The 18,021-nt window shown below is 39.8% G+C and overlaps 1 protein-coding gene across 6 annotated transcripts in view; it reads right to left on the minus strand.

Moving 5' to 3' along the window:
- Positions 1 to 18,021, minus strand: part of LOC126248925 (cyclin-dependent kinase 17-like) — a 209,359-nt gene that overhangs the window by 60,147 nt on the left and 131,191 nt on the right. For all 6 annotated transcript variants that reach the window (XM_049950427.1, XM_049950422.1, XM_049950423.1 and 3 more), the window contains 3 exons: positions 14,959 to 15,141; positions 4,562 to 4,712; positions 1,904 to 2,025 (listed from right to left, as the gene is read on the minus strand). In XM_049950427.1, coding sequence (XP_049806384.1) covers positions 1,904 to 2,025; positions 4,562 to 4,712; positions 14,959 to 15,141 — 456 coding nt within the window. The remainder of the gene's footprint in view (positions 1 to 1,903; positions 2,026 to 4,561; positions 4,713 to 14,958; positions 15,142 to 18,021) is intronic.

Below are 18,021 nucleotides of genomic sequence, written 5' to 3' on the forward strand. Positions count from 1 at the left end.
CTATGCTGGCATAGTCCACATGTACCAACAATAGATGAAACTGATGAGTTTTCAATTAAATGGGCAGCAATGGAGACTGGTGAGGCAAGTATCCGAGAGAGTGTCATAGGACCTGCTGGCGAGTTTAAGGTGAGTATACAGAGCTTGTTTCTGATCTCTACTGCCCACATGTAACCAGCTGTCCACAGGTTGACACTTTAACTGGAATAGCTTGATATGGGAGAAGCAGTACAAACCATGGTTAAAGATACTATTTTTGGTCACAGGAAAGGTACCACTATCATGCTGGACGTAATATTGTACTGGTACGAAATCATTCCATTATCTGCTTATAGTGATGTGAGTTAAATAATTTGTTATTATTGAAGTTTTTGCTCTAATGGACATTCACAGTCACATGGAAACACCTTTTAGTAGTGAGTGTATAACTTATCTGAAATATCTTTACTGGAGGAAAATATTGGAACTAACCTTGCAGGCTGTCAAGGGGTGGGGTGGGGGAAATCATGTTCTCCCACAAGGGGTAGTTATAGCCTGTACCTGAGTAACACAGCCATTGTTCACATGCATTCCAAGATATAGTAACTGGAATCACACAAGACCAGAAGACAATGGCCGACTGGTCAAGGCCGTCAATGGAGAGTCGCCGAAAACCACAGACAGAGTGAACCGAACTGAGGGCCTAGACGTACTAATATCAAAAACCAAGCAATGAGGAAAGTATGGAAACAGAAGTGCCTCATTAATGCATTGCAAAGCTGATAGGATGAACACAAAAATTATTTATAATAAGTGGCTGCATGAAAGGCATCTCAAATCTCTTTAACAGATGCATAGTGTACATGATAGTGCACCACGTTGCACATTTCAAGGAAATTAAACTCTGAACCTTGTTTCCCATGTAGTAAATACATCGTAATGGTTGTGAAAAAGTAATACCTCAGTGACAGAACACCTTGGACATTGTGGGAAGGGTTTTAAAAGAAAATGTCCACACCCACCCACCCACCCACACACACACACACACACACACACACACACACACACACACACACACACACACACACAATCTCCCCTACCTGAATACAATCAAACTGATTTGAAACATAATTAAACAAAAATATTATGTGACAAATTTCTGCAATCTGTCATTACAAACTTAGGAAGGATGATACAAAGGTGCACAAGGGAGATAACAGTACAAGACTGGACAAAAGTGGCTGTATAAATGAAAAACACTGGAAGGGAACATTGGCATAGCAATGCTCTAATGTTGCAGGAACTTGAAAACATTGTAATAGAGTTTTGAAGTGAAAGTATTGACAAAGTGAGTGACCAGGGAACTGATTTGCATCCAGATAGTTCAAAGAGCTACCTATACAGATACAGTCTTCAAATGTGGTTGATGGAATCACACTTTAAAGATTCCATATTTAATAGAGAATCAACAACTGTGGACAGCTCTCGGTAAGAATCATTTCTGTATATAATAAATTTGTTCTTATGGGCTGCATGTATACAATATGGATGATTATTTTTCTCTAATGATACTAATATTTTGAAATGGAGGGCACCTGCAGTTTCACCTCCCACAGTGGTAGTGTAATGCTGTGGCACTGAGACAAGAAGTGTGGATGTAGTGGAATTGCAACAGTCAAATTTCAACTAGATTACCACATCCCCTTTACAACAGAGGCTAGGTGTCCTTCAAATGAAATTTGAACATATGTAAGAAGCTGGTTAGAAGATGTATACAATTTAAGAAAAACACATTCTAATGGAACATTGTGTGTTCCTTTTATTACTTTATTTCCATCCAGTTAGATGTCACACCAAAAGAGACTTTACTATTACACAGTAAATTTTCACTAATTAAATGTAATAAAGTATTAACATTACATACCTTTACATTGTTCATGCTGAGAATGTTGCAGCACTCATCCATGTATTGCTTCAAATCCTTTTCTAAATACTCAAACACTAAGGTGAGAGACTTCTCAGTATGAACTATGTCATGTAATGTCACTGGAACAAATGTCATTATCTGAGAAACATGTACACAAAAAATTAGCACAAAACATTATGTTTGAATAGAATACAATCTTTGTTGTCACATGACATGTAGTATCTTTGTCATGCAACATATCATATACAATCACCTGACCGAAACACTGGTGACTTGTAAATGAACTGAGGAAAAAACAGTACCAAAAAATATGAGGTAGTTCCAAAGCTACAACTGATTCTTTGTCTTCTCTTCCATTCTCAGTGCTGCAACTGCCAGCTTCCTATTCAGCTTGTATTCAGCTCACAAGAGTATAACACAGCTCATTTGCAACTATCTGGTGAATGAAAGCCTGAATCCCATCACCATAAACATATCTCTGACGACTTTCCATTTTTCTTTAGGTAAGTCATTTTCTTTTAGAGGAACCAACCTTGAACCAAAGCCAACATTTCCAAAACAGTTCAGTGCAATATTTTAAGTCACCACACTCCTGGCAGCAACAAGCAAGTATATAGTTTTCAAAATGTTCATATTTCCTCATGGACTAAATTATTCTCTCCACAACAACCACTTCGTATTTTGGTTTCATGCAATGAACTATGACCAGGTACAGAGGTGTAGGTGACTTGTGCAGTTAGCAGGAAAAACACAGCATTGACATTGCTAAAAAAATAAAGACACCTCTGTACGTGGAAGGAATCTTTCTGTCATAAGAACAACCATTCATTTGTTCCAGTCCTGGCATCTAAACTTTTAGGTAACACTGTGAAAATTTCTGTGGTCATCCAGGCATTGATATTGAAGTCATAAGTGCATGGGACTCCTTTCATGTTTTTAAAACATATCATTTTAAACTTAACCATTATTAATGATGAGATCATTTCATTTCTATCAATTATAACACACAATTCTTATCGGTTTTTTGTTGTCCCCCATCTCTACCCTTTTACCTCTGTCATATATTTTGCCAGTCGTCAATAGTAAGAAACCACAAACTCTCTGGTATGTTAAGAATTAAATAAAAAATAAGCTGTAATTCATAAATAATTTCATAATAATTTTCACAGCAGTTTCACCAGAACCACAAGAAGTGCCCATCAAAATGTTGGAGTTTCTTAAAGGTAGTTTCATTAACCCTCGAACGGGCATACTGTTGTTTTTATAACATGAGTGGGTGCGTAGTACACATTTACAGAACAGCTGCCTTTGTTACCAGTGTACACATTAAGAGCAAAATCACAGTTTAATCTTAGTTTAATTACAAAATGATAAAATAAACTTACATTAGATAAACCAAATCACTGTATCATCAAACAATAATAAAATAAACTTTCATTATATCATTCCATTATTGCGTACACATTATCTCATGGTAATGACCCACTCGACACATTGAACAGCACAGTTGCATAAGATCCCACCCAACTGCCTCATTGTGGGACTGTGCTGCTAGCTTGGAATCTGGGTAATTTTAATGTACAGATCATAAATTTTTTCTCACCTAGATGGTGTTTTTTTTGTATTACTGCTGCCAACTTGGACACATAACAGCACAACTTATCACTGTGTTAGCTGAAGCAATAATGAAGGAAAAGCTCTGGGCTCACAGTTGTAAAATAACAATGGAACGGTGTAAGACAATGTTTTTTATTGTTAGCACACTTGATACATGGATGCGCACACTCGAGGGTTAATATTAGGTTTAACTGTATTTGGCCACTGTGCCACGAAGTGCATAACTCTACACAGAATCCTGCATTTTGAGGATTTATAGGCCTCAGCGATGGTAAGAGAATTTTTTACGCTGTCATACAAGTGAAACAGAAACAATAACTTCATAGCAGCTTGAATGACCTCATATCTTTTGACTCAAAACAATTTTCATTTAGTATGTAAGATAAGAACATTTTAATAGCAGCTTTTTCCAACAGACAATTATGGTTATTATTCACATTGGTTAATATTTGTTGGACTACTATAATATTTAATGATTTTGTTTGCTACCGTGAGTTTTCATAAAGAAAAGCTTTGAGAAGAACTTTTTATTTCCACAGGTCATTCATTTTGTCAACTATTTATTCTACTGATCTGCTTGCTCACATGAAAATAAAACAACATTTGTTACCTAATTGTTTGCATTGCATACTACTGTCAAAAAAGTGAATCTCCAAAGTTCTTATGGAAGGTCATTACAGTTCCTCGACTATTAAATTAGTGAATAATGGGCATACCTGCTTACAGAAGTCAAATAAATGAATTGCAAACACAAAATTACAAATTCAAGTCCATTGCATTACATGTATATTGGTTAACTCACAATGAATATGTATCCTGAAAGCTATCCAATGACATGTGATGTACTGGCTTGCTTTCACCCAAATGATTGTATGTCACTGTTTCTTTTTACTAAACTCATATGATATAGGACTGAAACAACTTAATACTGTTTTTAGTACATCGTAAAAATATTTTAATTTTTTAACCATTCAAATTTAAAAAAAATTAATGATGGAATCAGTAGTTCAAGTACACTACATCAGAAAATAATGTTACCTATGTTGGCATGTCTGAGCTCCCTAAGTAAAGAAACCTCTCTTATTGCTGTGCATGGAGCGCCTTCTTCATGTTCAAGGCGAATTTCTTTTAAGGCAACAAGGTTATCAGTCAGCCGTGATTTTCCTTTGAAAACAGTTGCATATGTGCCCTGTAAGACAGAAAATATTCACAAAAAATTAACTGAAATTGGAAATAACAACACTTACGAATCTGAAACATTAATCTCTCAGAAAAATGACAACTGCAAACCTAGACTAGAAATGAAGATACAAGATTTGGAGAAAAGGTAAGGGGTGGTAAGTAGAGCTATCTGAACAATATTTACACCACCGTTACTAGAATACAAAGTAAAGATCACAGACACACAGTAGCAAGCTTCAACGATGATGTCGGATGTGACCCTGCCACCATCCAGTAACCAACCACTGCAATAATCTATTGTGTTGCCATTGTGTTTTGAGGGGTTCTGAGAGAATGTTACGAATTGTTTATGGCGAAAAATAACAATTTACTGTGCAATCACGAATTATACTAATCCCTGCAGAAAAAGAGAAACATTTATAAAACAAATATGGATAAATGCCAGTAAACATGCAAATTTTTTCTCAGTTGCTAATGTGTGTGGCCATAACATTTTGCTGATTTAGATTAAGAAAGGTATTTGAAAAGTGAAGTGTTGAATCTGCTTTCAAAACACAAGCTGACCCCCCCCCCCCCCCCCATGCTGTCCCAGCTCTATATCTTCCATTTTCCGAGGTTGATTTAGAGGCAGCAATGAGCCCAATAGTGAGAGAAAAATTCACACACAAAAAATGAAGTTACCATAAAATAGAAGAACAGATTTTACAAGTAAATATGTTACGAACTAACAGAGAAATTAGTATTAAAGGAAACATTAACTATGAAAACAAATAATGCTGTAAATGTGTCAGAGCACATTTGTATCAAATGATTATACCTGGTGATCAAAAAGTCAGTACAAATTTGAAAACTTAATAAACCATGCAATAATGTAGATCGAGAGGTAAAAATTGACACACATGCTTGGAATGACATGGGGTTTTATTAGAGAGAGAGAGAGAGAGAGAGAGAGAGAGAGAGAGAGAGAGAGAACAAAAAAAAATAAAGTTCACAAAATGTCTGACAGATGGCGCTGGACAGCAAAACGTGAGTGACTGCACATGACAATCGTGTATAAAAGAAGCTGTAATGAGAGAGAGAATCAGATGCGCCAGCAGCCGCAGCATGTTGACATTACCTGAAAAGGCGCTTTTAGTGAAGCTGTATTACCAGAATGGGGAATGTGCTAGTTCAGCGTTACGATCCTATCGCCATAGGAAGGGGATTCGAATGGGTTAAGGGCCGTTGACAAATGCAGCTAGGGCGAGAATGATTTCGAAGTTCGAAGCCATGGGTTGTTTAGACGATAGATCTCGTAGTGGCCGACCGAGCACAAGGCGTAATGCTGCTGAGACAGTTCAGGAAGAAATGGAGACTGTAGCGGGTTTGTCTATGTACGGGGAAGTCAGCGCTCATGCAGTCGCATGTCGCACCGGCATTGCATACACTACTGTTTGGTTGGCACTGAGGCGTACCCTCCGATGCTATCCGTACAAAATCCATCGGCATCATGAACTGTTACCTGGCGATTTAGTGAAGCGGAGGGCATTTGAGGTGTGGGCGTTTCAAAAGATGGCAGAAGATGACGATTGGAACGTGTTGTGGACCGACGAAGCTCATTTCGTTGCTTCGAGGGTCTGTCAACGCCCACAACTGCAGAATTTGGGCTACCGAAAATCCTAGAACTGTCGTGGAAACTCCATTGCACGACAAGAAAGTCACGGTATGGGTTGGATTTACCACATCTACCATTATCGGGCCTCTTTTCTTCGAGGAACTGCGTGATTCTGTTTTTGTAACTGCTACCGTGACGGGTGAGAGGTACACAGATATGTTACAGAATCGCATCATCCCCAGCCTGGCTGATAAACACCTACTGGAACGTACGATGTTTATGCAGGATGGCGCTCCACCCCATATTGCTAGATGCATGAAAGATCTCTTGCGCGCGTCATTTGGTGATGACCGTGTGCTCAGCCGCCACTTTCGTCATGCTTGGCGTCCTAGGTCCCCAGACCTCAGTCTGTGCGATTATTGGCTTAGAAGTCGCAAGTGTATTGTGATCGACCGACATCTCTAGGGATGCTGAAAGACAACATCTGACGCCAATGCCTCACCATAACTCCGGACATGCTTTACAGTGCTGTTCACAATATTATTCCTCGACTACAGCTACTGTTGAGGAATGACGGTGGACATATTAAGCATTTCCTGTAAAGAACATCATCTTTGCTTTGTCTTACTTTGTTATGCTAATTATTGCTATTCCGACCAGATGAAGCGCCATCTGTCGGATATTTTTTGAACTTTTGTATTTTTTTGGTTCTAATAAAACCCCATGTCATTCCAAGCATGTGTGTCAATTTTTACCTCTCTACCTACATTATTTTGTGATTTATTCAGTTTTCAAATTTATACTGACTTTTTGATCACCCGGTAAATTATGGAAAATGAAATAAAAGAACTTAAGCAAAATAACACAGATTTACAAGTTCGTCACTCATGGTATAATGCAGAGGTACTAAAATGAAACATTTTCAAAGAGGGGTTGTGGTTTTTTCCCTGACTGTCAACAACGAGAGATTATAAAAAGATTGTGGACTAACTGGTAATCTGAAGATATTTAAGGGCAGTGACTTTACACTGTTTATCTCAAAAAGTGTTATGTTTGGCCAAGGAAGCATTGAAATATCCTCTTCCTAGTGCAGTCATTATTACAAGAACAGTAAAGGAGTTTAGAGTGTCACAAAGTGTTGCTGATTTAAGCCTTAATATGATGAAAAACCAATCAAAGATACTACCTAAATTTGGAAAAAAACATGTAATTCTTAGTTTTGATGAAATGAAGTCAACAGTGACTTATGTTTTCACAAGGGTAGAAGAGATTGTTGGAGAAGCCAACAACAATTCTCAAGTTATGATCATCAAAAGTTTGTATGAAAATGAAAGGAGCTTACTGATTATACATTTATACAGCCACTTATAAGTAAATGTTAACTAAAATAATTCAAGTCGTAGAAACACTGAATCTGAATTTGTATGTGATATGGGGCCTTCTCACAGAAAACTTACAAGCAATCTAAAGGCTACACTAATTACTCAGGATTCAAAAATCCATCAGATCAAAAGAAAAAAGTATTGTTTTCTGAGACACGTGTCATACCTTAAAGCTGCTAAGGAATCATCTGCTTGAGTAAAGATATTGAGTGGTCGTCTCTTTCAGTATTGCGTCCTCACATACTCCAGCTGCTGCATGCAATGCACTGGGTTATGTCCACATGAAGATTTTGGTGCAGCATCACATCTACTGGCCAGAAACTGATAGCAATATTGAACACCGTGTGCAGGTTTGTGCAGCCTGTGTGCAGAATCAGGCAGCACCACTGCATCAGTTTTTCCCTCAGCCAATTCTGGAGCATCTTGGGGACAGGGCGCACATCGACTTTGTGGGTCCCTTTGTGGGTAGAGGTTGGTGGTCAATGTATTGTCAGTTTTCTATATGTTGCCAAACTGTCCTCCATGACATTGACAGTCACTATTTGCACATTGTTTGTCATTTTTGTTATCAAGCGCTATCCACAGATCCTAGTCTCTGATAACGGTTGGCGATTCGCGATGTGGGAGATCGCGGGCTTTTGCATCCACATTGGTATCCAGCATCTGAAAACTGCACCATTCCACACAGCTTCTAACATGGAGGTGTAGCGATTCGTGTAAACATTCAACACTCAAATGAAAAAGCATCTGTCTGCCTCATACTGTGACAACGGACTATCTAGTTTTCTTGCCACTTAATGGGTCACATTGGTTAAAAGGTGCAATCTGATGGGGCATTTAGAAGGACGCCAACTGAGGGGTCTTTAGGATTTGTTGCACCCTGAGTCACAAGCGGTCTTGTGGCTGGCAGCAAAGATGGCTGCTGGTTGTAGTGGTGGGCCACAAAAGTCAGCATTTGTTTGTGGCAGACGATGGTTGTGAGCACTGGATCTGTTATTCCAATCAGCTGTGCCTGCAACCTTGCCGCCATGCCCCAGTGACGCGGTCGGTCAGGGCATTAGTCTAATGAGGGGGAGGGAGGGAGGAGTAATGGGGGGGGGGGGGGGTGGGGGGTGCTCTTACCAGTCGCAGTATGTGCCCCCGTGGGCAGCACTCTGTGCCTTCCGCCATCCTACCTTTGACAGTAGACTGGGATACCAGTGAGCATAGCTCCCACAACTGCTGATGTGGAGCCCCTGGAATTTGACACAGTGCCCTCCTCCCTCTACTTCCTAATGGTCAAGTGCCCATCCCAACTGATGCTGGTGAACCAACTGTCACAAAAGCCTCCACAGTCTTCCGTCTAGCTGCACCAGCATTGCTTCCTTCAGTGGTCGATCTACTGCCAGGGAACCTCGCGCCCTCACTGGTTTTGCAGCAGAAGCCAGGCCATTTTCAGCCATTGAAATGGATGCGGATGAGGTGGTAAAGATACAGCGGTGGAATAGGACAGAACACTGTCATGAAGGTGGCACATGAAGTGTGTCATGCGCAGAGTCACTGACTAAGGTGTTTACCTGTCGACTGTGACAGGCCTGGCTCAGCAGCTCTTACATTGATTTCAAATACATGGACTTCATGTTGCACTGCACGAGGTTTTAGCATGCTAGTGCCAGTTGATAGTACTGGTAATGTCTTCATTTATATCCGTGCTCATCTGTACAGGCATTCAGACTCACTGCTCCCCACAGATTGACTAGCACATCAAGTTTTGTTCCCTCCTCTGGTGTTCAGCTCCCTGGCCCTGTTGTCGAGCCACAGTCAGCTTCTATAGTTACATTTGTGCTGACAGTGACAGTTCGCAGCATTATCACATCGAGTGCAGATATAAAATAATTGGTATGTAGAATTAGAGTTTAGAATGACATTACTGGGGGTCTCTCCATACCAAAGGTATATGTGGTAAGCCTGTGCAAACCCCTTCCCAAAGCAAAATTTTAGTGCCCTTGAAGATAATGAAAAAGGTTTATGTATAGGCACACAACATTTTGTTTTAAAAATAATTTTGTTTGTAATCGAAAAAAACTGACATTTTCCATCAACAGTGGAAGTCGTGTGGAAGATGAGATGAGTAGTATTTGTTTGGGGTGACTCCAGCTACACATAGCAAAAACTAAATTCCAACTATCTACCAAAACACCAGAGAAAATGGACCCGAGGACTCTTAGGAGAGACATCCTGCACATGTGGAATGCCACATCAGTTAATAAGGCTTCAGACATTCTATCAACGCAAATACATCTAACCCATAAAAAGTAAATTAAAACAAAGAAATGAACAGCAGAAAGATGGAATGTTGCAGGCAACTTACACGAAAATGACAGACCTCGAAAAAACACAAAAATACTTCCTTCTAGCAATACAGTAATAACGGGCATAACATAATAATCTTTCAAAAATCTTCCAGTATTTTTCTTCTGCTGGAACATAAGGATGGATCCCTGTTATTATGATGGCTCCTCATTCATCAGATTATAAAACAGTACCAGTTAAAATACAATTTTATGTTAACTTCTATGCTTTAAATACAACAGAACTGTGTTAAAAGGCAACTACATTTACTCTTCCTTACTTCTTGTGTCACCACATGATTCTCTGTTGTAGGCTGCCCCCGTTAGCTGAGTGGTCAGCGCGGCGGCATGCTGCCACGCCAAGGAGGCCGGAGACTTTCTCCGCTCAGGGACAGCGTATTGTGTTTTCCTCATCATCATTTCACCCCCATCTCCGACACACAAGTAGCCCAATGTGGCATCGTATGCAATAAGCACTTGCCCTCAGCGGCCAAACTTCCCCGAATGGGAGACTCCCGGCCCACAATGCCGTACGCTAATTTCCGTTTCTCTGTTGTACATTATGCTGCTGTATCTGCTACCTCATTTACCTCATTCCCCACCTGCCTGACTAACCAACAGATTGATAATTCCTTTCCCACTGTCTTACAGAAGTGGCAACTGTGGAGATAATGGATATGCTGAATAGGCTGTGAGTAAAGAAATATTTAGGGGACTCAATAAGCAGATACTAAACTACTAGCCATTCTGTTTTTGTAAATGCTAATAGATGAACGACATTTAGAATAGTGTAAGCTCTCCACGACACTTTAATGCAAGCAGTTCCAGCTCAAGCATGCACCATTGGCAGCCAGACACCCACCGGCAGAGGTGGGCTGGGGTGGGCAAACAGCTGATGTGGGGGTGGTCTTGAGGACAAGGCATAGTGTAAGTGACCATATTGGACTGTGAACACATGCAGGGCAGGGGTAGCCAACCAGCTCACTTATACACAGAATGCTTGCAATAGGGCCATCTGGTGGGTAGCCTACACTATCTTCACTCGCCTACAAGTATGATAAGGGATGCCTTTGCTGATGGTGGAATGTTAGAAAGGCCTGTGGTAATGACTGATAAGAGTTCATAATATTCCATGCATTCCTCATAGTATGAATATTCTGATAAATTTAAACCAAGTTGGAAAATTCAGTGTTGTGTGAACAGGTGAATTATCTCGAGACAACTTCACTCAGGTTTTGCTGGTGTGTAAGGCTCCAGGGTCCTCTGCAGATGGTTAGCTTCTGAACTGTTGCACAATCATATGCCTCACCCTAGCTGACAAGTATGACACAGACTGTCATTTTATTCCTGGACAGTATGATGTGGAATCCCATAGCATATTATGTGCTCTAAAAAATCTAGAAAGAAATAATAGTTGAGGGAGGTCTGAGAGTTAGTGTAATTGTCCATGTTGTGAACTTCTTGGAATACAACATAATTTTTAAACACAGTAACACCAAGTAAAATATGCACTCTTACAGTGATTGTTTCAGAATCTGTAATGAGAGGGAAAGGTGCAGAATGGTGTGTGCAACATTCATATTGACTGTCAGTCCATCTTTAGGCTTGTCCCCCTGTCAGGCATTATTTCAGTAGAGACTGTATTTCCTTAATACATGGGTGTCATTTCAATAAGTATTTTTTCCATAATAGTAAACATTGAGACCATCCTGGAGTTTCAAGTTTCAGATGCTCCAAATATGTTCCACTGGACCTTAGGAGGTATTTATGTGTGGAGTTTCCTTAGAGTTTGGTTTGAAGATGGCACAAGACTCATTTTAATAAATGTCAAACAATGGAAAATCCTGAACAGAATGTAACAGTATTACGAAAAGGAATGTTGCTACTCACCATATATCAGAGATTATGAGTCCCATATAGGCATAATAAAAAGACTGTCACAATGTAAGTTTTCAGCCAATTAGCGCGCGCGTGCGCGGGCAATTCGCGCGCGCGCACGCGCACGCACACGCACACACGACTGTAGCCTCTGGCAACTAAAGCCACACTGCAAAAACAGCAGCAGTGCATGATGGGAGTGGCAACTGGGTGGGGGTAAGGAGGAGGTTGGGGCAGGGAGGGGAAGGGATAGTGAAGTGCTGCTGGGGAGTGCGCAGGGACGAGGTAGAGAAGAGGGCAGGACACCTAGCTGCAGTTGGGAGGTTTGAAAGAGGTCAGGGGAGAAGTGGAGCAGGGGTAGCGGAAAAGGAGAGAAGTAAAAAGACTGGGTGCATTGGTGGAATGACGGCTGTGTAGTGCTGCACTGGGAAAGGGAAGGGGCCGGATGGTTGAGAACAATGACTAACGAAGATTGGGGCAAGCAGGGTTATGGGAACATAGGATATATTGCAGGGAGAGTTCCCATCTGCGCAATTCAGAAAAGCTGGTGTTGGTGGGAAGCATCTATACGGCATAGGCTGTGAAGCAGTCATTGAAATGAAGGATGTTGTGTTGGGCAGTGTGTTCAGCAACAGGGCGGTCCACTTGTTTCTTGCCACAGTTTGTCAGTGGCCAAGATGCAAAACCTGTCCCATACATCCTCCCACCACCACCACCATTTGCTCCAGTCTGGTCACAAACATCACCTATCCCTTCAAAGGCAGGGAGACCTATGTAGGCATGACAACAAACAAGCTGTCTGTCTGCATGAATGGCCACTGTCAAACTGTGGCCAAGAAACAAGTGGACCACCCTGTTGCTAAGCATGCTGCCCAACATGAAATCCTCCATTCCAATGACTGCCTCACAGTCTGTGCCATATGGATCATTCCCTCCAACACCAGCTTTTCTGAATTGCACAGGTGAGAACTCTCCCTGCAATATACTCATATCCTATGTTCCCGTAACCCTCCTGGCATCAATCCTCTTTAGTCATTGTTCTCAACCATCCAGCCCCTTCTCTTTCTCATTCCCGCACTACACAGTCCTCATTCCACCAATGCACCCAGTCTTTTTACTTCTCTCCTTTTCCACAACCGCCCCCCCCCCCCCTGCCCACCACCACCTATCCCCTGCCCTCCATCTAACCTCTCGGCTGCACCTAGTTGCCCTACCCTCTCTCCACCTTGTCCCCGTGTGCTCCCCAGCAGCACTTCATCGCCCTCTGTCCCTACTCTGCTATCCCTCCCCCTCCCCACCCCAGCTACCTCCTTACCCCCACCTAGTTGCCAATCCCATCATGAACTGCTGCTGTTGCTCGTAGTGTGGCTTTAGCTGCCAGAGGCTGCAGTTACGTGTGTGTGAGTTGCATCTGCGTGTGCGGGCATGAATGTGTGTATTTTCGACAAAGGCCTTGTTGGCCGAAAGCTTATATTGTGACAGTCTTTTTGTTGTGCCTATCTGCGACTCAGCATCTGCACTATATGGTGAATAGCAACTTTCCTTTTCATAATACTTTAGTAAATGTGTGTGATGAAATGGCACAAGACTCATTTTAGTAAATTTGTGTGCATAAAACCATGCACTTTTGTCTGATTCCATGCCTTCTTCTTCCCCATCTTCCTTGGACTTTCCTCAAGGGATGTGGGCTCCCGAAGTCTACTACCTCCTGGAAGGTGAACTAAACTTTTCCAAGTATCTTACAGCAAATATAAGTACTTTTCAGATTACGGAAATTCTTTTACACGCTTCCTGGATCCATAAGCATGATGTCTTTTTCATAATTCCAATAAGATGAAACATAATCAGTTTAGATCTTGTGTTTTATTAGAATTGTAGTTGTTCATTTTTAGATTCTTCTTTCTAAGGATGACTGCCCACTCACACTTTTTTTCAGGATTTGTATCCCCAATGGGCCCATATACAGAACGGTCAGAAACAGTCTGAAAAACTTTTAACATGCTGAGAAATAATTTTTTAAAAAAAGTCATTACTTTTCACTGTTTCTCAGTTAATTAGCATCAAAGTTAGCAAATCAGGCCATTGTGCACGCAAATTCCAGTGGCCTCCCAGATACAATTTGTGTCAGTTGTTCTCATAGCATAGATGATAGCACATGAGACTGTTCAGCTTTTGGCTTGTGTTTGATCCCTACGACCATCCCATGTCCAAGTTTTGTATCACTCTCTTGCTTGGTTTTAGAAAACCAAAAGAAGAATATGTTTGGCAGCACCATCTCTGGCAGGTCACTTCAATTTGTGCATGCAGTGGCCTGATTAGGTAACTTCAATGCTAATTAACTTTGAAACAGTGCACAGTATCAATTTTGTTTCTTAGCAGTTATTTCTCAGCACAACCTACTCTGCAACACCCTCACAAGCTTTACACACTGTTTCTGACCACCCTGTATATTACTAAGTACTTTGGAGATTTGGGAATTAGCCTACACTGTGACTTCCTCAAAAGTAAAATAGGGAACAAAGTTGGTTAAATGTAATAAATGTACATTCTGCGCAAATTCCTAACGTTGAGTCCAATCAAATATTTTTTTCTCATTTTAAGATTGAAGTTTTTTAAGATTTGTGCCTTGTTAGTGACTCAAGAAATTAAATTAATTCCGTAACACTCTATATCATGTAAAATCCTGCTGCTATGAGTCAACAATTGTGATGGAGTTTAAAGTGTTATGACAGTCCAGTTTGGAGTTTAGGCATTATAATCTGAACGAATCTGAATGAAAGCATAGCAATCCTCCTTACCATCATTAATATTATGCATTGTGGTTCTTTCATACCATTTTTTTAAATTTGTTATTTTAACTTCTCATGCTTCTCTATATTCTGTGGAAAAGAATTTGCTCCTATATAGTCACAAAGTGAAGCTTGGAAAAAATTTAATGGCCGTGATAGTTATAATGCCAAATGATCTTATGTGTATTTTATATTCTATGTATATTTTCACATAAAGCAACTCTAAATACATATAGAACAGCAAAAATTAAAATAATGCTATACTTTTTCTTATACATACCTGCCCAAGTTTATCTAACTTTGTATACGTTTCAATACGCCCAAATCCAATCTCTGAAAGTGATTGCCTTCTCGTAGCACGTGTGAGTGGACCCTCAATTGTAGGACTCACATTTTGCTTTGCAATAAAAGATTCCGGAAGATGAAGATCAGCAGGTAATGACAGTCGCTTGTTAATGTCTTGCTGCAAAATAATCACACACAAATTCCATATAATACAATAAATGAAATTCCTGCAAGATTAAGTGCTGCTTTGTATGTATTGTTTATAGTAGTACTGTTGACACATTATAGTTAGCAAAATAATTGCAGATTCAAATAATTAGCAAGAAATAACACACCACAATTCTGAAAACACAAAATGTAAAAACTTAACTAATTTCAGTATGTGCTATTTATAATGTCCCAACAACCAGAGCTCATGCTTTTGTTTCCTCACGTATGACAAAAATTTTTGCTAACAATCACAATACTTTCCTTTCTTAAACTGAGGACATACAACCAAGCCTACTTCGTATTAGTAAACTAACCAGAAAAGTAGTACCTCATTACATCAACTCTGAGCACAGATGCTTATCACATAGAAATTAATATAAAGCTTTGAACGCTTTAAAATTTTTAGGCTAAAATCTATCTACAAGCATTTAAATTATGTCTTTTATAACAAATAAATAAACAGAAAAAACTTTGTAATTCATGGAGAAGCAAGCATATGTTTCTAGTAAACAGATAAATTGTATAGCCAGCTGGCCGTAGTAGAGAGTACTGCATGAGCCTCTTAGGTAGCAAGCCAGTAGCCATATCCACACACACCGCAAAATGCGTAAATTTTTAACATATATGTCCATTCTTCATTTTACTCATTTTCAGTGGAGGTTGAAATTTTGCAACTGAGGTCACCAATGGCTTTACCAAGAATATTAAATGTTGCTTACAATGAGGTCTACTTCACGCCTTTCAAGCACTGATGACTATTTTTAAGTGGTTTTTTATCTATGTCATGGTGGGCACATGCACTTGCATGTATGTATTTGTTAAAAATTGCTGCACTTGCCTCACATTCTCCCTCCTTTTTTAAAAAAAAGTGCAAATTTGCGCCACAGGTCCTTAGACAACTGAACTTGATAAATACAGTAGGGTGATTCCATGTCAATTCAACCAATTTGAGAAAATGTTCCGGCTGATAGTCTCAGATTTGACTGAAATTCAGTACACTAATTCTACCATGTGTGGAACACTCGTGTACAAAGTATTAGTTTCCCCTGCCAATTAGTTCCACAATTATGGCTTGTGAAAGAAGGTGGCGTGACCCGGAAATTTCAACCCGCATCTGGCAATCTATCTTCATACCCATCTTCAGATCTTAATAACTTTGAAACTATTCCACACAGTCCAGTGAAATTTTTACAACCCAGTAACATCCACTTAGAGAACACACTCTATGAATCAAAACACCAACAACATATTTCTGAGGGAAAATAAAAAATTCCAAAATGTGATTAAAAAAATGTAATACGTTAAAAGGTACATATTGTAGGTGCCCTCTATGCCAAATATAATTCACACAAAAAGGGTATAAATTTTTTGTGGTAAGCTTAATGTGGCCTAAACACACACAGAACTCATCTTGCCCATATCAGTCACACAAGCAGAGTTACATGCACACGAGAATACAAAAATTTGAAAAATTACCTAAAAAACATGAATTTTCGAAGTGTGGTAGCACAAAAGGGACAAGTGATATCCAATCCAAATTTCAAACACTGCATAATTAGACCATAATATAATATGTGGCAAAATTTCAACTTGTTATTGCAAGGCATTTGTGTACAATAAAAGTTGACAGAGATGTATTTGGTTACGTTTATTTTAACACGATTTAGCAAGTAATAGTGATGATGCAGACAGCTTGTTTCAAATAAAGCTGCAGCAATTGTTGGGAACCATTAGGCAACAGAAAGTTAAACAATGGTAGTTTTCAGGGACAGAATGAGTCATTGTTAGGCAGGAACAACAAAGGAAACAAGCAACAATTACAGGTTACTCATGTTTTGAAGATTCTAGTTCGTACTAGTCAGTACTGTTGTGGAAAATCAGTATGGAGGCAGAAGAGTGTACTGGTGGTGCTTTTGTTCAAACAAGTTGCTGTATTGGTAGAGCACAAGCATCTGCATGTCATAAAACAACATGTGGAACAAAATGTGGCATTTGCTTTGTACTGTATGATCTGAATGAATCGGACCAAGATTTATTGCTATGGAGATCCGGGATACACCATGTGGGCACAAGATGTACAGATCCAGGAAACTTTAGTGTTTTTTATCATCATATGAAACTGTTTCTGGATAAGTATTCTTTCCTACAAAGAAGTTGTTTTAATCCATTTCGGATTCATAAGAAGACAGTGAAGTGTAGCCTCAGAGACATTGATATAATATCAGTATGGAAAGTGAATCAGTGCATGGGACTTAACATGAAACCAGGGCAAAAGTTATGATCCACGTGTGTTACACTGCTAAAAAATGATGAATATTCTGATAATTTACATGACAGTGACGAAGAGTATCAGTCACCTACAACCACAGTGGAAGAGCAATTAAATACTTCAGTGACTGCTCTTGGTTTGTCTCACATGAAGACACACAAAGTTGGAAAAAGAGACAGGCCCAGCTATGGTAGAAGAAAACTACAAGAAACTGAAACAGAATTAAAACACAAAATAGCTGACACACTAATGGTGGAAGAGGAAGAACTATCTGCTCCAAAGGAGCAGAAATCATGCCAGAAATGCTCTGATTTGGACAAAGTTGTGTATGATTTGAAAGAAAAATGTGCCATATCCACACGCCAGAAAAAAGTGGCTATTCTTACCCTTGCACCTTCCAGCTGGTCTATTGACTACACTGCAAAGGAATTCAATGTTTCTACATATATCGTAAAGCAAGGTAGGAAAATAAAAGCAACCCAAGGAGTGCTTCCACAACTTCAGCAGGCTCAGGGTAAGCAACTGAGTTCAGAAATAAAGGTGCTAGTGTTGGAGTTTTATGAAAATAATGACTACAGC

Source organism: Schistocerca nitens, chromosome 3, assembly GCF_023898315.1.
Source record: "Schistocerca nitens isolate TAMUIC-IGC-003100 chromosome 3, iqSchNite1.1, whole genome shotgun sequence".
Classification (NCBI taxonomy): domain Eukaryota; kingdom Metazoa; phylum Arthropoda; class Insecta; order Orthoptera; family Acrididae; genus Schistocerca; species Schistocerca nitens.